Source organism: Rhipicephalus microplus, chromosome 6 (assembly GCF_043290135.1).
Source record: "Rhipicephalus microplus isolate Deutch F79 chromosome 6, USDA_Rmic, whole genome shotgun sequence".
NCBI lineage: Eukaryota > Metazoa > Arthropoda > Arachnida > Ixodida > Ixodidae > Rhipicephalus > Rhipicephalus microplus.
In genome coordinates, this window is record NC_134705.1 from 174,997,054 (window position 1) to 175,020,110 (window position 23,057).

The 23,057-nt window shown below is 45.6% G+C and overlaps 1 protein-coding gene across 1 annotated transcript in view; it reads right to left on the reverse strand.

The window, feature by feature from the left end:
- Positions 1-16,919, reverse strand: part of LOC142765054 (protein Skeletor, isoforms B/C-like) — a 58,882-nt gene extending 41,963 nt beyond the window's left edge. Inside the window, exons 1-6 of the mRNA XM_075865622.1 lie at positions 16,809-16,919; positions 8,708-8,854; positions 8,222-8,294; positions 6,844-6,952; positions 5,654-5,816; positions 298-373 (exon numbers count right to left, since the gene is read on the reverse strand). Of these exons, the coding sequence (XP_075721737.1) occupies positions 298-373; positions 5,654-5,816; positions 6,844-6,952; positions 8,222-8,294; positions 8,708-8,854; positions 16,809-16,863 (623 nt within the window). The 5' untranslated portion in view covers positions 16,864-16,919. The remainder of the gene's footprint in view (positions 1-297; positions 374-5,653; positions 5,817-6,843; positions 6,953-8,221; positions 8,295-8,707; positions 8,855-16,808) is intronic.
- Between the last annotated feature and the right edge of the window lie 6,138 nt (positions 16,920-23,057).

Here is a 23,057-nt window from a genome sequence, read left to right on the forward strand (position 1 = left end):
CAAGTTTATTAGAAGAAGCATTTCTGCGTGTTTTTCTTTCACGCTTCGTCTAATAAACTTGTCAGTCGCCAGTAAACGTTGTGTCTACTTCTTGTCCCGTATAGCTTGCACTGCTTTAGATATTACGTTCGCCAAGTGCCCGCCCAAGTGGCCGCCAAGCGGACAGCAGCAACATGGGTGTGATCTCGTCATTGCCTGCTTCGGTTCACGTTACCCACGAACAATCTAGCATCTGCACTCAACCTGCAGCCTATATAATCTGGCATCTACACGTTATCTACAATCTCGAAGACTCACCTTCCTTTTTCCTTCATGAGTTTGATTCCTTTCGGGATGCCCGGCTCGTTGCCCTTTCCAACTACGAAGTACGTGTCTGCATGCAGCGACGAAATAAAAAAACACGAAGAAAATATTTTAACCCAGATCAGCGTTCATGGAAGAGGAACCACGTGACAGTAAATGTCACGTGGTTTCACTAGCCTGAGCTCGCTTGACTTCCTCTGACGCCGCCCATTCCGGCCAGCGATTCCCGGATAGTGCCTGTTGCAGATCGCGGCAAAATCTTGCCGACCATGAGTTGCACTTGCCTGCCGAGTAACCATGCCCATTTCACCCGTACATATTTCGTGACCACCGGCTCATGACTATCCGGTCATTCCGGCGACGCAGGCGGCGCCAAGTAGCCGTGCTCCGAAGCTGTCACGCGGTGATAAAACTGCGACGCAGTTCGGTTTCTCAGTAGTCATAAACCGATTAACGCCTCTTCACGCTCTACGACGCTGACGTAAACGCTCGCGACATCGCCGTCTCGTCCGCCATTTTGACCTTCCACTTCAACATTGCCATGTGAAGCTCCATCCGAATTTTCTCTCTTCCTCCATGCTAGTAACGTGTGGTATAAATGCCATACTACGGCACACTTGTTTAAAAACTATGCTCCTCTCACTGCGTTCATTGGAACGAGGGCTACTGTCAGTGGTCACTCTTTGCTGGCTACGTTAGAAACCCGTCTGGCGACGAACATTTCAGGTGGGCTTCATGGCTACTTTTTCGCTACATCTAGCATTGACTTTGGGGAACTTAGCAGCCAATTTTATTATTACTCAGATGTAAAAGAATAATTTATACCCCTGTTACGCAGGTAGCGTAAACCGCGGTTAACGTAATCACGGTTACGTGTGACCGCGGTCCATTTATGTTACATGGTACGCGAAATCACTATTGTAGGAAGCCGAGCTTGACAACCTTGGTTTTGCGGTTAACCAAAAAAATGGCGGCGTCAGTGGAGTGTGAGTGAGCCGCCTCAACTAAAGCCCCTGTACCTTTGTAGAGGGACTTTAGCCTTAACGTCATGACCGAGGACGCTTTTGCGATGTGTAACGACAGTGAATTCTGATTGGCGCGAACCGCGATTCAAGGCGGTTAACCATGGTTAACTCGCTTGTGTAACAATGGCGTTACTGAACGTGTAGATCGGACTAGTCGGATATATAGGTCAATCTTCGTTGGGCGAGCAGAGCTGTGCACACGGACGGCGAGAAAGATACGACGCAAGCGCTGGCGTATAGTTTTTTTTTTTCCTGCTGTTCGCGTGCAGTTCTGCGCTTCCAGCGTAGATAAAAGAATAAGAAAGGGAAAAAAAAGAGCCCACTGTTTTCGAAGTATACTTCCGTCGCATCGCCCAATGCGCGCGCATGTCATCGCCCCAGCAGAAAGTAGATGCGCTTCGCACGGCGCGCCTGCAATGACGATCTTGGCAAACGCTCCCACGGCCCGCAGTATAGGCAGAAGTCAATCTATAATGCTGAGCCTGCCACGGTGGTCTAGTGGCTGAGGCACTCGGCTGCTGACCCCGCAGGTCGCGGGATCGAATCCCGGCAGCGGCGGCCGCATTTTTGATGCAGGCGAAAACACTCTAGGGCCGTGTGCTTAGAATCGGGTGCACTTTTAAAGAACCCCATGCGGTCTAAATTTCCGAAGCTCCCTTCCTACGGCGTCTCTCATAATCATGTGGCGTTTTCACTATACTTTAAGAAGAAGAAGAATAACTTTATTTATGAAGTCCAGCGAAGTTGATTTGGGGCGGGCCTAGGCGTCGGCCACGAGCCCTTGGGCTCGGGCGGCTTCCTCGGCTCGCTGGACGGCCCACAGTTGTTGTTCGAATGAGGAGCTGAGCAGAGCCCCCTCCCAGCGTGTCCTGCGGTCCGAAACTGCCTCTTCGTGGTTTTCATCGTTGCTTTCATCTAAACTCGAGCATTCCCATAGTATATGTGAAAGTGTCGCCCTTTCATCGCAAACCTTGCATTTTTCTGTTAAATACTTACTCACTATACTTTAAACCTCTAAAATTACTAACCTCTAATGCTGATAGCGTAGCGTGTGTTCCCGTGCGAACTTGACGATTGACAAAAACCAGCACCGAACTGAAGCTGATCTGAAAGTATCGTAAATCTAATGAACTGCTTACGGTCTCCGGCGTCATGCAAAAAAAAAAAACTGTGTCAACGTTTAATGTTTCCTCTGACTTATTGGCTGGAATGTTCCAAAAGTGTTCTGGCTCTAGCGACTCTAGCAAATGAATTTACACTAACCATTCTGATGTAGTTGCTGTGCAACCTAGTATAAAATGTGGTTTATATGACTAAATGACAGATTATTTAGGGCTATTGGTGTCGCCCGAAATACAAACAGCCTGCTTACTTACATCTCCGTTAGCATTGCACTAGAACCTCGTCACTTGCTATGAGTCTTGATATCGTCCTATATAATGTAATATCACCAGGAATAATTTCGCATTTTTTATAACTGCTATCGCCCTATACTAGCAGTATGATCCTCTAAATTCAGCCTTATCACTCAGCTTTTAGCAACACATCGAAAATTGAGCCGCTTGAACTTACCGTAGCTTTTTTTTTGCGGCACATCAATTTTATCACCGCACTACGTTTCGAACCTTCGATTATCACAATGACGTAGACATTATATTCTGTAACATTCGAAACTTTTTTTATACTGGGCACACAAAACGAACAAAATCACTTTTCACGCCGGGGAAGCGGTGATAATCATCATTTTCGTGAGGCGGTATATAACGCCATCATTGCACAAACACTATTCTTTTTGAAGTCTGCATTTCTCTTTTTTACTCACTGTATTTTGTCACATCTTTATCCGCCATTTTCTCTAATGTCATTGGCTGTGAGGATGAATAAATAAATACTTGAGTCATTTTTGGCAACTCAAAGACTAATCAAGGTCGAAAAAATTGTGCACTTGATGCAACATTTGTTTTTGTTTTTTTTTTCATTTTCAAAACTATATTTATTGAATAACAACAATAAGGACTCAAGTTCTATGCTGTTCTGTGTGACTACAAATTTGGCGATAGACGTAAGTGATGTGGGTACGTTTACTACCTTTAGCTCGCATTCCGGCTCCTTTTTCAAAACTACCCAATGGCAACCTTGAGCGCCACAAGAACAGCGCCACCTATTAACGTGATTATCTTGAAATATTAATATCCCAGCACCTTTACCAGTCTTATTGTGCACCGTTTTCGAGATGTGCCGACTATCGTCTACCGAACTCGTTTCGGAGGCCTTCCTTAGCCGTAGGCAGTCACCGACATAGTGAAGTGCAAAAAGTTGATTGATAAGTGGGGTTTGACGTCCCAAAACCACGGTATGATTATGAAAGACGTCGTAGTGAAGGGCTCCGGAAATTTCTACTACCTGGGGATTCTTTAATGTGCACCCAAATCTGATCCCACGAGCCCACAACATTTTCGCCTTCATCGAACATGAAGTGCAAAGATTTGTAGGCCGGGAGTTAAACGCGGGTCGGTAGTGAAAACCGGATATTAACTTTGAAAGGCCGGATGTGATCATAAAGACCCGGAAGTACAGACTGCCAGTGAACGTGATACTTCAAACACACATCATGAAGTCACTCGGCCGTCTAAAATGGCATAACGAAGTTTAGGGGTGAATTACCGCGCTGAATCTGCAGCAGTGGTTATTGCTAATTATGTTAATTCCCACTTCAGAGGCATTTGCCGTCACCATGACACTCCATAAAGAGTCCGGGTTGCACGTCGTTGCTCATTATATTAATTCACGCTTCAGAGGCATTTGCCGTCATCATGACACTCCATAGAGAGTCCGGGTTGCACGTCGTTGCTCACTATATTAATTCACACTTCAGAGGCATTTGCCGTCACCGTGACACTCCATAAAAAGTCCGGGTTTCACGTCGTTGCAAATTATATTAATTCACACTTCAGAGGCATTTGCCGTCACCGTGACACTTCATAAAAAGTCCGGGTTGCACGTCGTTGCTACTTATACTAATTCACACTTCAGAGGCATTTGCCGTCACCGTGACACTCCATTAAAAGTGCGGGTTGCACGTCGTTGCTAATTATAATAATTCTCACTTCAGGGGCATTTGCCGTCACCGCGACACTCCATAAAAAGTCCGGGTTGCACGTCGTTGCTAATTATATTGATTCACACTTCAGAGGCATTTGCCGTCACCGTGACACTTCATAAAAAGTCCGGGTTGCACGTCGTTGCAAATTATATTAATTCACACTTCAGAGGCATTTGCCGTCACCGTGACACTTCATAAAAAGTCCGGGTTGCACGTCGTTGCAAATTATATTAATTCACACTTCAGAGTCATTTGCCGTCACCGTGACACTTCATAAAAAGTCCGGGTTGCACGTCGTTGCTACTTATACTAATTCACACTTCAGAGGCATTTGCCGTCACCGTGACACTCCATTAAAAGTGCGTGTTGCACGTCGTTGCTAATTATAATAATTCTCACTTCAGGGGCATTTGCCGTCACCGCGACACTCCATAAAAAGTCCGGGTTGCACGTCGTTGCTAATTATATTGATTATTGATTCACACTTCAGAGGCATTTGCCGTCACCGTGACACTCCATAAAAAGTCCGGGTTGCACGTCGCCCCGGCCGTAGCACGTTATACGTGAATGAAATCGTGTGGGGGCAACCGACGTCGACGAGCATGGTTCAAGCAATGAACAAAGGCACCGGTCCGCGCGCGAAACGGCCATCTGGGGTACCCGAGGGGGAAGCTGCATGGTTCCGGCGCATGTTGTGTACTTTGAAAGGCCAGGCGTAGTCGCGCGCACCCTGTATTGACTGTGATCAGCATGCGAATAACATTTTTGCATGTGCTACGTTCAGCTTCGCTTGCGTTGAAGCTATAGGCAGAACGAAGATCACTCGAAATGTAGGAGGGGTTATCTGCCAGAATTACTTCGTATAACATTAAAAATTTGTTGCTGTCCTGTTCATTGATCCGTACTTGTGGCGAAATGAATCATTTTTTTTGTAGAGGAACTGGCATTCAATTATATGCCAGCACCCGGCAACGGCCACCATGGTGGCCTTTGCTGGATGCTGGCATATGCACTCCTTTCCAGAACATTATTTTTTTTCAATTTTGCATGCATATCTAAACAGGCACAAGTAAAAGCGAACGTGCACGGACATACAAAAAGTGTAGTGAAGCACACCTTCCAAAAAATTATGTGGCTACGCGCCTAGCGGTCACTGCGAGTAATAGCCACGTAGTCTCACATCAATGGGACTCCCTGTCCCACGGCCACGAAGCCACCGTACCTGGTACCAAGCCGTCGAAGTAGAAATCCTTGACCAGCAACGTATGTTTGTCCTCGATGACGATGGCGCTTGCATTCGCGTGCTCACCAACCAGGTGCGTTGCCACCGTCCTCGCCCTCGGCAGATGCAGGTCGGCCCGAATTTCAACGTGAGCAAGGCTCCTCTGCGTTAAAGAAGCGAAAAATAAACGGCCCCATAAACGACCTAAAATATTTTTTTTCTTTTAATATGTCATGTATCCACGCGCATCAAGTTCAAACTGACGTCACAATCGACACTGCCAAACGTGGCAGCGCTACGCGCCGCGGACGTGCCAGGATATTTTAAATAAAAACAAAAAAAAACAAAAACGGGGTGCTCCTCCCCGGGCCTTTCGCTATCCCCGGCGTAGTTAGTGACGTCATCACGACAATATGGTGGCGTCAGCACCAAAAAAAGCATATTTGTCTTATCCGCACGCCCCTGATCACCTTCCTCGCACGGCGACGAGAAACACTGGGGCTAGGAGGAGAATGAAGCCAAAAAAACAGAGCGTATACAGAAGGAAGGAGTTGTTTGTATAAGCGAAGGCCACATTTGGATCATCAAACTCGTGTTACTCCGCCATTACGGCACCGAAAAGTAGCTGAAGGCCTCGTGTTCGTTGAAGGCTCGTTTACAACAGCAATACCGCAACAGATTTCGACCTCGTGGTGGTTTGAGACCCTTAGAAAAAAGAACTTGAAAACAAAAACGTTTTTGAACCCTACCACTCTCATGCACGTTTAAACGCACATATATACCCAATAAAGTGGATGGGGGGGGGGGGGGGGGGGTGGATGACCGCAATCGTAGCTCAGTGGTAGCACTGGTAGGGCATCGGACGCGTTATTCAAACGCCGCATGCAGGGTCATCCTGTCAGTGACAAGTTATATTTAAGTCCACTTTTCTTTCTTCATAATTACATTACAATTACTTCTAGTAACAACCCCTACCTCCTAAAGAGTGTTTTAGTTGAAACATTGCCATTTGAAGCAATTTACGAAATAAAAACGTCCTTACATCCTCAATTGTGCGAATTACGGTTAGGCAAAAGGATATTTTACTTGCTTGAAATAACTTTGAGGGCGCAAAGTTGTTACAAGTGGTCACCGTGTTGTAAGGTGTCGATGCATTCGCGACGCTGGTGCGACAGACTATGATGCGTTACCTTTGCTTTCCTGTCGAACACGCTGAACCAGTTGAAGTCTGTGATCTTGTTACCAGGTGTCAGCTTGAGAACAAGCGTCTGGTTTCGGTACGCCTTGATTGCCTCGTTGCTAAGCAAAAAAAAAGGGGGGGGGGGGATAAGCAAGGCAGAGTGACACTAGTGGTAACAATTTAATATTAGTACCAATCCTGAGGGAATATAGTGTAACTAGGCTGCTTTCCTCGTTTTTTCTCTCTTTTTTTACTATCTATTTTATAGATCTGTCTCTTTCTATTTCTTTCTATATTATCTCTTTTTGTCCCTATTACCTTTTTCTCGCTCCTTCTGTCCTAAACTCCGTTCTCAAGATGGAATACGTCAGTGATGGATCTTTAGATACTCTAATCTTCAGTTCTTATTTTGTAGCATTTTTCCTTACAGGAGATAGCAGAAAGAAAAAAAACAGTAAGTGTTAGGATTGCAACATAACCTCCTGCACGGACACATTGATGAGGCCTGCTTCTCTAGTCTTGGCTCGAAAAATATAGCAGTGTAAACATTAGCGAAGCTGCTTATGTGGACGATTTTGCATAAGGCATATGAGCTACTGAACGAACATTTTTTAAAAATTTTTTGTCTACCACAACGAGAATAATGAGGTAACAGAATGTCTATGTCACCAAGCCAGCCATTTTTAGGCATGTGCGTCTACCATTACACGTTTCGTTTAGTTGTTAAACACAGTGAACTAGGCTGATATGATGGCTCCAAAACTCATCCGTAAGGTAATCTGCACACGCAAATCATGCATAATATATGTAAACATACTGAGTGCAAGAAAGTATAAACTTAATATGTGTACACACTACGATCGATATGCCTCAGTCACATCATTACGTAAAAATCCTAGCGATCATTATTTCAGCGTTTAAGCATTTGAGTAAGCCAATGTATGGTACACGTGGCGCAAGATATGCGCAGCAGCAGTTCAGTTCTTCACTGCCGTTCTTTATAAAAGGGAACACGCGATCACGTGACCTGCTCTCTACAAAGACTGCCTATACGGTAGCTTGCAGCGCTTGTCCAGCGGCCATAACTCGTTGTTTCGTTTGCCAATAGGTGACGCCAAAAGCCAACGTCTTTTCTTTTACTGTCGGTTGATGATGGTCCCGTAGGCAGCCGCTGCAGAGCGCGGGCCACGCGCTTGCGTGTTCCCTTTCATAAAGGACGACAGTGTACAACATACCCGTCATTCAGGGCATATAACCTGCTCGCGTTTAGTCAAAGCTTTTCCAACACCGGCCACCCGGCGTAGTATGCAAATACAGGCAAAAAGCATTCTTTGGAAAGGTGGAAAAACGTGAGAACATCATGCTAAGTATAGAACACGTGCGTTTACCTGCCAGAGTCATCTGTCAGGAGGACGCCGTTTCCGTCCGGAGAGTCTCCTCTGCCGACAATGAAGCGGGCTCCTGAAATATAGAGGAGAGTTAACCACCGGTAATCGGTTTACAATAGGAAGGTCGCTGTTAACTTGGTCGACGGTTGAGGCACTCGTTTTACATCGTCGCTCGGTCGTTTTCAGGTCGACAATCACAAAAGCCCAAGGTTCAACCAACCATGAAGTCACTATACATGTGTACATAGGACGGCGAACTCCCTCATGACCCGACTCACTAAGCTCAGATTGAGCCAGGCGTCTGAGTCTGAGTGAGTCCGGATGAGTAATATTCTGGTGAGTTTGAGTCTGGGTGAGTGGAATGGAGTCACGTCTCGGTGTTTTGGGTGGTGGTTACCGGTTTTTCTGATGTTTTAACCGAGTGTATTTGTGAGAGCGGTATTCGAACACTGCGACAACGAGAGCGATGCCCTGCAACACGTATACCTGGCGCTCGACCATCGTAGCTGAAGTCCCTCAGCACCAGCGTGTCTCCGGAGGCCGCGTAGACCTTCCCTCGGATGCCGTGCAAGCCGGAGTCCAGGCTGCCCAGGTACCATACATCCAGCTGCTTCTTCACACTGGCTGCGGCTCCTGCAGACGTGCACGCGGTCGGATTAAAAAAAAAAGGTCGTGGCATATCCACTAAGTGATATGATGATGAGTGGGCGAAGCAGTCGGTACCGTTCGGTGTTACCGTAAATCACCCGTAACATAAACCACTCACGCGTGTAAATGAGTGACACGGCGGTGTACAGTTAATGTTTATTGGTCATAACTGGTACGCTGTGTTGAGTTTTGTTTTGCCTTCGTCATAACTGCTTCGTGGCGTCGGATCTAGGCTGAAGTTGGCAAAGACGAGGTCTGTGCACGTTCCCCTCGTGGTCGTTGGTTGTTTCCAGTCATACGAAATGCATCGTAGAGCATATCGAGACGTCATATACTCCGCAAGCCAGTCATTGTGCGTGATCATCATCATCGTTATTGTTATCAGCGTCATCGTTATCAGCGTCATCGTCTACAGTGGTACCCACTACAGTGGGTACCACTGTAGTGGTTTCCTTGCATGTACGGTGCCGTGGTGGCAGAAAAAACCGGCAGATCCCACGTACCTTGGGAATCAACATTATGCGAAGCATGCGGAGGGAAGGTGACTGTGTAGTAATTTTTTTTTATTGAGCGACACGTCACGAAATGACCCTAGATATATACATAAATGTTGCACGCACAGACATATGTTGAATAATTGCAGATGTTTATATAACCAGTAGTTTGCACTTGCACAACGATGCCAACTGGAACATGCGTATTAGCAACAGCAGAAGCTGATATGAAGCGCTGATGCTCGCGAGGAAAAAAAATAAACTTCAGTGCATGGAAGCTAACTACAATTGACTTTAAGCCTATGCGACGACTGTATCATAGCAGTACATTTGTAATAGTTATAAAATTGGCGATCTGTTTGGAAAGTAGTTCCGACACCTGGCATGGCTTTTGGGTTCGATTCCTGCTACCTTGACATTTATTCTTTGCATTTATCAGGTCAACGGTGCCGATGTAATGTTTTTATAATAGCCCATTTGTGTTTTCGTCGTTCCTGGGTAGATACTAAGTGTCTATCACCTGTGGCACATACCCGCATACCAGTGGTACATACCCGCCCATGGGTATGTGCCACTGCTTGGCAGAAAGTGTTTGACGACGTACATGACAGGATATGATATATAGTTAAAATAGCGGAGGAGTTTTACAGAGATCTGTACAGTAGCCGGACAACCACGACCTTAATACTATGAGAACTAGCAGTAACCCAGATGACACCCCACCAGTAATGATAGAAGTCAGAAAAGCTTTGGAGAGCATGCAAAGAGGCAAAGCTGCTGGTGAGGATTTTATTTTTTTATTTATTATTTATTCGAGTACCTACAGCGCCCTATTTGGGCATTACAGTAGGGGGGAGGAGACATAAAACTTGAAATTGATACAGGGTATGAATACCGATAACAAAACAAGTAAGCATGCTCAGCTTATACAGTGTGTACACATTCTCGGGAACACGAGGCAATCAAGGAAAAGTAAAACACAAACAGAAATGCAGACAGAAATTGGCATCTTTCATTTCAACAAAAATTGTGACAGAGCATTTTGAAATGAGGGTGGCGGGGTGGATACAATATATTCTGGTAGGTTGTTCCATTCGTGTGTGGTTTTCGGGAAGAAGGAGTTTTTGTAAGTATTTATGCGACATCGGTATTCGCGAACTTTGCGGGAGTGATCTAGGCGAGAGGATACATAAGTGGGATCTTTAATGTACACGTCTTTATTTAGACCAGTGCTACCAATATAAATATTATGAAATAGATTTAATCTTAAGATTTTGCGCCTGTCCTGCAGGAGAGGCCAACCCAAATGTTTACGAATGCACGAAGAGCGGTTAGTGAAATCATAGTTACCAGACACAAAACGCGCTGCTCGTTTCTGAACTCTTTCTAGCGCATTAGTACATATTTTAGTGTCTGGATCCCAAGCCACACAACCGTACTCTAAAATTGAGCGAACGTTAGAAAGATAGAGCGTTTCCTTTAGTTTAGGTGGGGCCTGTTTAAAGTTACGCTTCAGGAAGTTCAATACACGGCTCGCTTTAGCACCGACGTATTCAATGTGGTCGTTCCAGGATAGGTTGCTCGTAAAAAAAACGCCTAGGTACTTATATTTAGACACAACTTCCAAACGATTGTCTCCAAGAAAGTAATTCGTATTTAGAATGTTCTTTTTGTTTGTGAAGCGAACGGTATTACATTTTGAAAAGTTAAGTGTCATGTTCCATGTGGTGCACCATGATAACACAGCATTTAGATCACTTTGTAGTTGAGCAGAATCTTGAGCAGACGTGACGTCACGATATATGCAGCAGTCATCTGCATACATGCGCATGCGGCTGGATACTTGTTGGGTTATATCATTTATAAATATCAAAAAAAGAAGGGGTCCCAGAACAGATCCCTGGGGGACCCCTGATAAGACATCGACTTCAGATGAATTCACTCCCTCGAGAACAACCCGCTGTTTTCTACCAACAAGATACGCTTCAAGCCACTTCAACAAAGAGGGAGGGATATTTAGAGCAGACAGTTTAAGTAATAATAAATTGTGTGATACAGAATCAAAGGCTTTTTGAAAATCTAAAAATACACAGTCCACTTGGCATCCATTGTCGATCGAGGCAGCTATATCATGACTAAATTCAATTAGTTGAGTATCGCAGGACAACCCTTTTCTGAAACCGTGTTGCGTAGTGCAGAAAAAGTTGTTATCTTGAAGATGGGAGATTAAATTGGAATAGATAATGTGTTCCATCAATTTACATATTACACAAGTTAGCGAGATCGGTCTGTAATTTTTTGTTCGCGTTTTGTCTCCAGCTTTGAAGATAGGGGCAACGTTGGCACTTTTCCAGTCGTCAGGTAAACAGCCAAGCGCCATTGATTTTTCGAAGAGCAAGACTAGAAATGCATTTATCAGGATTAGGTAGCATCAGATCTGCTGAAAGATGGAGGACAGACTGTGTTAGAAAAACTAGCCACCCTGTTTACGAGGTGTCTCCTGACGGGAAGAGTACCGTAGTCTTGGAAAAATGGTAACATCATCTTAGTACATAAGAAAGGAGATGACAAGGACTTGAAGAATTACAGGCCGATAAGCTTGCTCTCTGTAGTATACAGGCTATTTACAAAGGTAATTGCTAACAGCGTGAAGAAAACATTAGAATTCAATCAACCAAAGGAACAAGCAGGATTTCGAACAGGCTACTCAACAATCGATCACATTCATACTATCATTCAGGTAATAGAGAAATGCTCAGAATATAACCGATCACTATACATCGCCTTCATATAGATTACGAGAAGGCGTTTGATTCAGTAGAAATATCAGCAGTCATGCAGACACTGCGGAATCAGGGCGTCGATGAAGTATATATAAACATCCTGGAAGAAATATACAGGGGATAAACTACAACCATATTGCTTCATAAAGAAAGCAACAGAATACCAATCAAGCAGGTAGTAAGGCAGGGGGACACAATCTCCCCAATGCTATTTACCACGTGCTCACAGGAGGTTTTCAGAAGCCTAGAATGGGAACAGGTAGGGATAAGAGTTAATGGAGAGCACCTTAGTAACCTGCGCTTCACCGATAACTTTGCATTGCTGAGTAACTCAGGGGACGAATTGCAACTCATGATTACGGAGTTAGACAAGGAGAGCAGAAAGGTGGGTCTTAAAATGAATCTGCAGAAAAACGAAAGTAATGTACAACAACCTTGGAAATTAGCAGCACCTCGAGATAGGTAATAGTGCACTTCAAGTTGTAAAAGACTATGTCTACTTAGGGCAGGTAATAACCACGGAGCCGAACCACGAGATTGAAGTAACTAGAAGAATAAGAATGGGGTGGAGCACATTTGGCAAGCACTCTCAAATTATGACAGGTAGATTGCCACTATCCCTCAAGATGAAGGTATATAACAGCTGTATCTTGCCGGTACTTAGCTACGGAGCAGAAACCTGGAGACTTACAAAGAGGGTTCAGCTTAAATTGAGGACGACGCAGCGAGCAATGGAAAGAAAAATGGTAGGTGTAACCTTAAGAAACAAGAAGAGAGCAGAGTGGATTAGGGAAAAACCCGAGTTAAGGATATCATATATATTTGAAATCAAGAGGAGAAAATGGACATGGGCCGGGCATGTAGCGCGTAGACAGGATAACCGCTGGTCATTAAGGGTAACTAACTGGATTCCCAGAGAAGGCAAGCGAGTTAGGGGGAGACAGAAGGTTAGGTGGGCAGATGAGATTAAAAAGTTTGCGGGTATTTATTTATTTATTTATTTAACAATAGTGCTAATCTCATCAGAGATTATAGCAGAGAAGGCATATAAAAACGAATATTTGTTTACACAGATTCATATTGATAGAAAACACAAAAAAGCCGGAATTACAAAATGGCATGCAAATAATAGGTTATACATTGCTATTAAAGAACGCGCAATCAAAATATTTTAGTAATAGCAAAACAAAATCATGAACTAGGTTATCGCTAAAAACGACCGCGAAAAGATAATGCTTGCATTTGTAATATGGGGTAGGGAAAACAAGTAGACATTTTTATTGAACAACTTATTCAAATAATTTTATGAACAATAAACTAATCGAAAAAAGATGTCACTTGAAAATAACAATCATAAAAAACAAAACTTTTGTATTAGCAATATGACACTGACTCGTTTATTTCGTTTATTGATTATGTGATGTTGTTAGTGCGATTTGTGAGGCAATCAATTCGCTTTCAATCGCAGCTGTAAACAAGTTTATGGATGATTCAGTGTTCAACGTGAGTTTCAGCGAGTTCCAATCTTTAATAGTTAGAGGGAAAAATGAGTATTTAAAGCAAATAGTGTTTAAAGAATATTCTACAAGAGTATGGGAATGATTATGACGGGTTGGTCTGCTGTGAAAAAACGATAGATACCTTGAGGTATCTATTTTTATTTTGTTGTGGAGTTGTTGAAACAATAGTTTTAGTCTTGTTAGTTTTGTTCGGTTTTGTAGTGTTAAAAGGCCAGCGTTAATGAGTAGGTGCGTCGGTGAGTCTGTCAGTCTATACTTGCCAAAAATAAACCTTATTGCTTTTCTTTGAACCGCTTCTATTTTATTAATCTGTTGGTGGGTATACAGGAACCAGACAGGGCTGGCATAATCTAATACAGATCTGACGAGGGTGGTATAAGCTATTAGTTTTGTATTTGGTGGTGCGAGTTTAAGACGTCTTTTCGATAAAAATAGTCTTTTTATGGCTGCGCTAGTAATATTATCAATGTGGGTATCCCATCTGAGGTCGTTTGAAATCGTTATTCCTAGACATTTGTGGCTAAAGACTGTGGCTAAGGGGCAGTTGTAAATCGTGTAAGAAAAGTTGGACCTGTGTTTTTTGTGAGTTAGTGTCATGAAGACACATTTACCAATATTAAGGGACATTTGCCATTTTTTGCACCACGTGTGTACACCTTCTAGTGCTCGGTTAATAATTAGGTGATCCGTAGGAGTATTGATTTCTTGGTAAAGTACGCAGTTATCTGCAAAGAGCCATAGTTTTACTACTGTTGAGAGAGGCAGATCATTAATGAATATTGTGAATAACATTGGTGCTAAGACGCTGCCCTGTGGCACGCCTGACGTGACTGCTGCTATTCTAAAGGTGGTGTCCTGTAACTGTACAAATTGTGAGCGATTGGTCAAGTAATCCTTAATTCAGTGAACAATGGTGCTATCTCCAAAAGTAACTTCTAATTTACTTATTAATTTTGTATGAGAAACGCGATCAAATGCCTTTGAAAAGTGTAAGAAGATGAGGTCAATTTGTTTATGGTTCTCAATGGACGTGGCTGCATCGTGTATTAATTCTGAAAGTTGAGTAACCTTTGAAAAGCCTTTTCGGAAACCGTGTTGTACAGGAGACAGGATATGATTTTTTTCTAAATAAATACTTATCTGTTTCTATATCATATGTTCCAACAATTTACACACAGAACAAGTTAGTGATATTGGCCTGTAATTTGAAAGCATGGTTTTGCTGCCTGCTTTGTGTATTGGTATAATTTTTGCAGTTTTCTATACTGCGGGGATAGTGCATGATTGCAGTAATTTATTAAAGATCCAACATAAATATTGTTACGTAAAAATGACACGAGGTGTGTCTATTTAAAATCTATATTCAAAATGATGCGTATGGCGTCGACTAAGATGGAAGCAGCACGCGCAACCGACAGAGCACTTCCTCGTTTTCGTCTTTTCACCGCTGATACGTCAGCTACGTAGCAATATTTAGCTACCCATTCTGCATACCTTTTAAGGAAGATGTTTGATATGTTGTCAGGTCCAGGGCCCTTCTTGGTATCGATATTTATGAGTAGATTGAGCACGCCTTGCTCGGTAATTGTCAAAGGTTCTATTGGTGAATGGTCTGAAGATTGTATGGGTGGTACGATTCCGTCATCTACAGTAAAAACTGATTGAAAGTAATCATTGAACTGGCGGGTATAAATTGGCAGCAGCAAGCACAGGACCGGGTTACTGGCGGAACATGCTTTGTCCTGCAGTGGACGTAATCAGGATGACGATGATGATGATCATGATGACGACGACGACGACGACAGAATGGAGGGAAGAACTTTATGGAGAACTTTGAAGCCTTTTTAGGCGGTGGGTAAAACCGTGAACATATGGAAGAACAGGAAATTTCTTATGCTGCCTAAAAAGGTTGCACCAAGACATAACGTCCAAGTGGTTATTTCTGCCAGGAACAAGTTATCCACTTTGTGTTAAAGTATAGACGAGTCGCCAATCAGGTATATGTCCAGCGAAATACATGAGGTGTTAGTCATATTCATAATTATGTATCCAGTATCGCCGGTGTTGTCTACTCCGTACCCTTGTCATGCAATCGTGTATACGAGGGTCGGACAGGTCGCTGTCTGAATTGTAGACTTCGAGAACGTTTTAATTCTCTGAAAGGCCATTCCGGCCTTCATCTAGCAGCCCACTGTAAAAAATGCTGCTGTGTGCTGCTCTTTGGCGATTACTTCTGTGTTGTTTCGGAACAAGAACCAAAGAGTGCGGGAACCTATTGAGACTGCGCATATTCACAAGAATTCCGAGTCGTGCGTGAGTGCTTCCTCAGTGGCCATTTACGATAAAGAGTTCAATTTTTCTTGCTATTGTACGACGCGCGTGCTATTCCTGATGTGTCCTTGGTTTTTGTTGATTCAGTCCCTCTTGCCTTTTTTCTCCTCCCCCTATGCCCTCCCTTGCTTTTTATCCTTCACTTTATATGTTGACTCGGTCTTGCAATAAAGTTTCAGTTGACAGTCAAGTCTGCGCTTGTCTTGTCCATTTCTCTCCTTTCGTGTTTCCGTCCGTTTTTTTTTTTTTTTTTGCGCAGTATGTTACGGATGATTACCAACACGCCCAACTAGCCATTCTTCCGAAAATCGTACGTACACTGAATGCATGCTAAAGAATCCCAAAGTTCCCGAAACCCAAGGCAACTTTGAATGTCCTCCAGTGTTGCTGATCGTACGCATGCAAACAACGCCCATCTCAGCCGCGGACGGGAGAACGTTCGTTGTCCCGGGGTCCGTCACCGAACCGATTGAGCGAAGCGCAGACAGTGCGTTCACTTCGCTTCCTCTCCGTCGCGGCTCAACGCACTTCGCTTCTCTGTGAACGCAAGATCAGCGCATGCGCCTTTGAAAGGGGGACATCGCCGCGACGTCAGCGGCAGTTCGAACCGCGACGACACGTCACGCGTGCACTACTGTTCTACAGGCTGTAGTTTGTAGCCGAACTTCTGGCTCGTGAAGCACTGGAGCCCTATCGAATTGGACGGTGAAAAGAAATGTATAAAGACACCACGAAGGCTGGCGCTGTGCCGGCGTCTGTGATGCCTACGTTTGTTTATCTGGACAGCGCGACGGAAGGGTGGTCCACCTACCATGGCAAGCGAGAGCGCCGGCAAGGAGCAGGATCATCGGTGCCTGCGCAGCCATGGCTGTGGGCCTCGGTGACCGCGCTGCGCAACCAGGCCTTTCGCCCTTGTTCTTCTTCTGTCACGCACTCTCGCGTTGATGATGATGATGATCCTTGATACTCTGGCGCACGCCCACAAAGGGGGATCGGCCAAGAACCGGGCGGCAGGATCTTAAGTAAAAGGCTTATGGTTTTTCAAACAAATTGATTGATTGATATGTGGGGTTTAACGTCCCAAAACCACTATATGATTATGAGAGACGCCGTAGTGGAGGGCTCCGGAAATTTAGAACACCTGGGGTTCCTTAACGTGCACCCAAATCTGAGTACACGGGCCTACAACATTTCCGCCTCCATCGGAAATGCAGCCGCCGCAGCCGGGATTCGAACCCGCGCCCTGCGGGTCAGCAGCCGAGTACCTTAGCCACTAGACCACCGCGGCGGGGCGGTTTTTCAAACAAAGTTTTTTGGGACTGAAGGAAAATTATATAGAAAGAAAAGCCAAAAATCAAAAAAAGGAGTATATCTGAGCAGGGATCGATGCAGGCTATCAGATGCGATTTGAGACAGAGGTAATGGTAGGTCTTGTACCAGGCGGGCCACCGCTTAATAAATCGGGATGATCCCACCTCACCTGGCCACCTTGAGAGAGGGCGCGCGCGCGGCGCGGCAGCCATCAATAAACAGTCCCTTGCTAGCTAGCGTCTCGTGTGGTTGTGTCTTTGCTGAGCGCGTAAAGCAGAACATGGTGTCAGAAGTGTAACAGTCGAACCCTGCGCTGAAGATGGACTGCCTACCACCACCCGAGCCACTTGTACTGACAAATACTCCGGCCGACAACTGGAAAAAGTTCCGCCAACGAATCGAACTCTACTTCAAAGCTACTGAGACCAACAAGAAACGGACGCCAGCACAGAAGGCTGCCATCTTTCTACACGTCGCGGGCCCAGAGGCAATTGAAGTGTTTAACACCCTACCTCTATCAGCAGAACAACGAGAGGACTATGACTCGATCGTCAAAGCCTTCGAAGACTACTGCACGCCTCGGTGCAACGAGACATTCGAGAGGTACGTTCTGCGCAGTCGGCAACAACAGGATGGTGAACCTTTCGAACAGTTTTTGCGCGATATTCAGTTGAAAGCACAGACTTGTAATTTTGGCGAACTTAGGGACTCGATGGTGAGGGACCAGATAGTGTGCGGTATCGTCGACAAGAAGCTACGTGCACGCCTGCTTCAGGAGAAGGACTTAACCCTAGAATCAGCTGTAGAAATCTGCAAAGCCGCGGAACTGGCAGCAACGCAGAACCGGGCTCTTGAAAGCGAAGCGAAAGTGCAGAGAGTCGAAAAAATTGCAAACGCTGCCGGACAGTCTCGTACGAGCGGACAACGTCGACGCTGTGGCTACTGTGGCAAGATTCACGGACCAAGACGCTGCCCAGCGTTTGGAAAAACGTGCACGCTGTGCAACAAAAGAAACCATTTTGCAGCTTGCTGCAGGAGTAGACGCGGCGTTCATGAGTTAGGCGTCGCTGCAACAGAAGATGCACTGGAGGAGTCCTCGGACGCTACCGATGAAGACATTCAAGTTCTCACGGTACAAATCAGAAACGTGTCCAAAAATCAGGATTGGACGGTGGCAGGGGACCTTGCCGGGCACCCGACAGAACTGAAAGTGGATACAGGAGCGCAAGCGAACATATTGCCGTACTCGTACTTTCGCAGGATGCGTTTGCCGACCATGGTGCGGCCATCGACCACAGTACTTACTAACTACGAAGGAAGCAAAATACATCATTTGGGCGTTATCAGTCTGCCACTACGTCTAGGAGAGCAGCAAGAGAATATCAGTTTTTTTGTGGTCAAGAGAGGCAAGCAAGTCCTACTCGGATTGAATGCAGCAGAACGTTTCGGGCTGATTTCCCGCGTTCACGATGTATCTTCAAGAAGTGACGTTAGCACCGACTGGGTCACCGAGTTCCCGGAGTTATTCCACGGTCTGGGCTGCATCCGTAGACCATATTCGCTGGCAATGAAGGATGATGCGCGCCCCACGATCATGCCGCCGAGGAAAGTGCCACACGCACTGCGAGCGCCACTTAAGCAGGAGTTGGCCCGGATGGTCTCGCAGGGCATCATATGCAAAATGGAAGAGCCGTCAGACTGGGTGAGTCCACTTGTTCTTATTATGAAGAAGAATGGCCGCATGCGAATATGCCTAGACCCGCGGTACATTAATCGAAGCCTTAAACGCGAGCATTATCAGCTACCCTCACGTGAAGAAATAGAAGCAGAGCTGGCAGGAGCGGTGATGTTCACCAAGCTTGATGCCAATAGCGGGTTTCACCAGATCCCCTTAGACGAAGACACTTCAAAGATCTGCACCTTTAGCACGCCGTTCGGAAGATACCGATTTTTGCGCCTGCCATTTGGTATCGCGTCCGCCCCCGAAGTATTTCAGAAGGCAATGACGGAAGTGTTTGAAAACCTGCCGGGCACACGCGTATATGTCGATGATATTTTAATTTGGGGTGCATCAAAAGAGCAGCATGATCAACGCCTGCGTGCAGCACTGATGGCAGCGAGAAAGGCTGGCCTGACACTGAACAAAGAAAAGTGTCTGTTCGCGAAGGCCGAAGTTAAATTCCTGGGAGATTGTATCAGCAAAGAAGGAATAAAACCCGATGCTAGTCTCATTGAATGCGTTGCCAACATGCAAAAGCCGTCGAGTAAACAGGAAGTTCAAAGGTTTTTAGGTATTATGAATTACTTTGGCAAATTCATACCTAATCTCTCAAAAAGAACTGACGCCCTTAGGTCATTGATAAAGAATGATGTTGAATTCATATGGGAAGTTCACCATGACAAAGAATGGAAAGATCTTATTAAGGCTTTGGCATCGGCTCCAGTGATCGCAGTTTTTGACCCATTGAAGCAAACGAAACTCTCAGCTGATGCATCAAGCTTTGCAGTAGGTGCTGCTCTTCTTCAACTCCATGACCAAGATTGGCGCCCAGTGGGTTATGCTTCAAGGGTGCTCTCAAAGGCTGAAACAAAATATGCCCAAATTGAAAAGGAAGCGCTGGCCGTGACGTTTGCTTGTGAGCGTTTCCGGGAGTTCGTACTGGGGTTATCAGTGACAGTCGAAACAGACCACCGACCTTTGCTTGCTATTTCACAAAAGAACCTGAGTGAAATGCCGCCACGATTGCAGCGCTATTTCTTGAGGCTAATGCCTTTTGATATCAAATTGCAATATGTTCCTGGGAAGCATCTGCTAGTGGCGGACACACTGTCCCGAATTCCAGGAACCCAACCGAGTGACGGAGAAAGCGAACAAGACGTATGCATCCATGCGACTCGCGTGCTAGCCAGCATCGTAAGTGAGAACACGAAGACTGAACTGACCTCTGCAATCCTGGCGGACCCATACCTCAAGCAAGTGGTGGAGGCACTCCAGGAAGGACGACCAGTCTCAGGCGAACTAGCTCCATGTTTGTCAGAACTGTCATATGTTGATGGAGTGCTTTTGCGGGGCAGCAGGGTGGTAATCCCAAAGAGTCTGAGGCGATCCATGCTGCAACGTCTTCATGAAGGCCATTTGGGAATGAGCAAGTGCAAAGCCAGAGCACGCCTTCTGATGTACTGGCCTGGGATGAATGCTGACATCAAGTCACTCATTAGCAAGTGTGCCACATGTCAGCACTTTGCCTACCGGCAACCTTCAGAGCCACTGTTATCGAGGGAAATCCCAACGCGGCCGTGGCAGCGAATTGGTGTCGACCTATTTGACCATGGGGGCAAGCGTTACCTGGTTGCGTACTGTGCCTACTCCAACTACCCAGAAGTGGAACAGTTGCCTCAGTCAACAAGTCAGGTCGTAGTGGACACACTAGGGACCATGTTTGCTCGCCACGGTATACCCATTGAAGTCTGTACCGATGGAGGACCACAGTTCACATCGCGAGAGTTTAGACAGTTTGCAGTAAAATACGATTTTACTCATACCATATCCAGTCCACACTTCCCCAGGGCCAATGGTCTAGCTGAGAAAGGGGTACAGGTCGTAAAGCGCCTCTTGAAGAAAAGTGAGTACGCTGGCGAGGAGTTTTGGGTTGCACTGCTCAATTATCGAATCTCGCCCCTGATAGACGGACGCACACCAAGTCAGCTCCTTATGGGACGGATGCTTCGGGGACGACTTCCAGACTTCTCATCGGCTTCGACATCGTCAGTGCGGAAACATCCACAGGATCACGGCAAAGGCATACCTCTCACACCTCTCTCCGAAGGGGACGTCGTCAGAATAAGAAACGACAAGGGGTGGTTTCCGAAAGCCCGAGTAGAGAAACTTGCTGGCCCTAGATCTTACATAGTCTGTACAGATGAAGGCCGGCGTTATCGAAGGAATCGTCAGCATCTAAAAAGGACGCCCGAACACTTAGACCCACTGGATGACAAGGATGTCGCACCGATAATCCCGTCGCCTATACAGCATAGACAACATTCAACATCAGATACAGCGCCCGATTTGACAACAGCATCCGCATCACGAAAGGAACGACATCCGTCACAACAGGCGCCTGCATCGGATGCTCTACTGAACCAGTCAGCTGCACGTGCACCACCCATTGCAAGTCAACCATCAAGGGACCCCGACGTGGTCCCGTCCCAGCATAAGGTCACTTGCCAGGCACAAGAAGCAGCCGACTCGAGTCTCAGAAGATCAACTAGGCCACGTAGAGCACCGACGCGCTTTGCCGACTACATCACCTAAAGAAAAAGGAGGATGTACCAGGCGGGCCACCGCTTAATAAATCGGGATGATCCCACCTCACCTGGCCACCTTGAGAGAGGGCGCGCGCGCGGCGCGGCAGCCATCAATAAACAGTCCCTTGCTAGCTAGCGTCTCGTGTGGTTGTGTCTTTGCTGAGCGCGTAAAGCAGAACAGGTCTAAACGAACAATATATATATATATATATATATATATAAATGTGTGTGTGTGTGTGTGTGTGTGTGTGTGTGTGTGTGTGTGTGTGTGTGTGTGTGTGTGTGTGTGTGTGTGTGTGTGTGTGTGTGTGTGTGTGTGTGTGTGTGTGTGTGTTTTACGGCTGTGTTCTCTCGTGCTAACTAATAGTTCATCGATGATCATAATGAAGCTGCTTGGTGCCTTACTGTTACAGTCGCGTTGTCTGTGTTCGCTCGCGTAAATTAAGGCAAACGTCTTAAGATGCCTAATCAAACGCGACAGTGCAGCGTCAACAAAAGTGATACAAAAAAATGATCACGTAATAATGTCTCCTTGTGACACAATATGATGACGTCATCACCGGAAACCGTCGCTTGGTCAAACGTGAGCCGACCTGGGATGCGTAAAAATATTTATTGAGCCGTCCTCTGCTATGCAACAAAGGTTTAATTCATTCACTCATTGTTGTCTTTTATGGTGGCAGTGCGAAACCACTTCGGATACATAAACTTCAGGAGGAGGGCGGCGTATCAACACAGTCGGCTGAGAAGAAAAAGAGATTCTGCCTTTCAGTCAGTGAAAAGTAGGGTATTGATTTAATCCATTAGCTATATTACTAATAACACATATTTTTCAATATTTGAGCGAGCATCAAAACTTTTATGTGAAATTTGTAATGTTTTTATTACATAACCTACATTATTACGCAATTCTATAACGTTTTTTAAGACCCCTAAATTATTGGCCTATTTCCCACAGTGGGGGCGAGCCCCAGTATAAAGTAACCGAGAAGTGCTCTAGGCCCATCTTCCTTTGTAGGTGAGCGCCATCATAGCAAGGATATCACCGTTATTATAATCATCGTGAACAGAAATGCGTAAGAGACTGTCACTCTTGGTGTTCATTGCAGGCGCAACTCTCTCGGTCAGACACCCCGAAAAGACGCGCCCTGAAACGTTTGCATCTGACGTTCAGTTCACAGGCGTATGTAAAAAAAAAACTCCGAATGATCGCATGCATTGTGGAAATCGATTTCATCCGAAGCAGTCGAAGAAAATATGCTGTACACCACAGCAAAAAAATATGCTGTACGCAGCATATTTTCTTGCTGTGGTGTTACGGTGAACCGACGTTCTTGTGTAAAGCTATAGTGGGCATATCGCAAGTCTACTACGTTCGCGCCTGGCGTGCAGCTTACGTACTGGCTGGTCTAAGGTCGTTCATCGGAATCGAAGCTCCACCTAG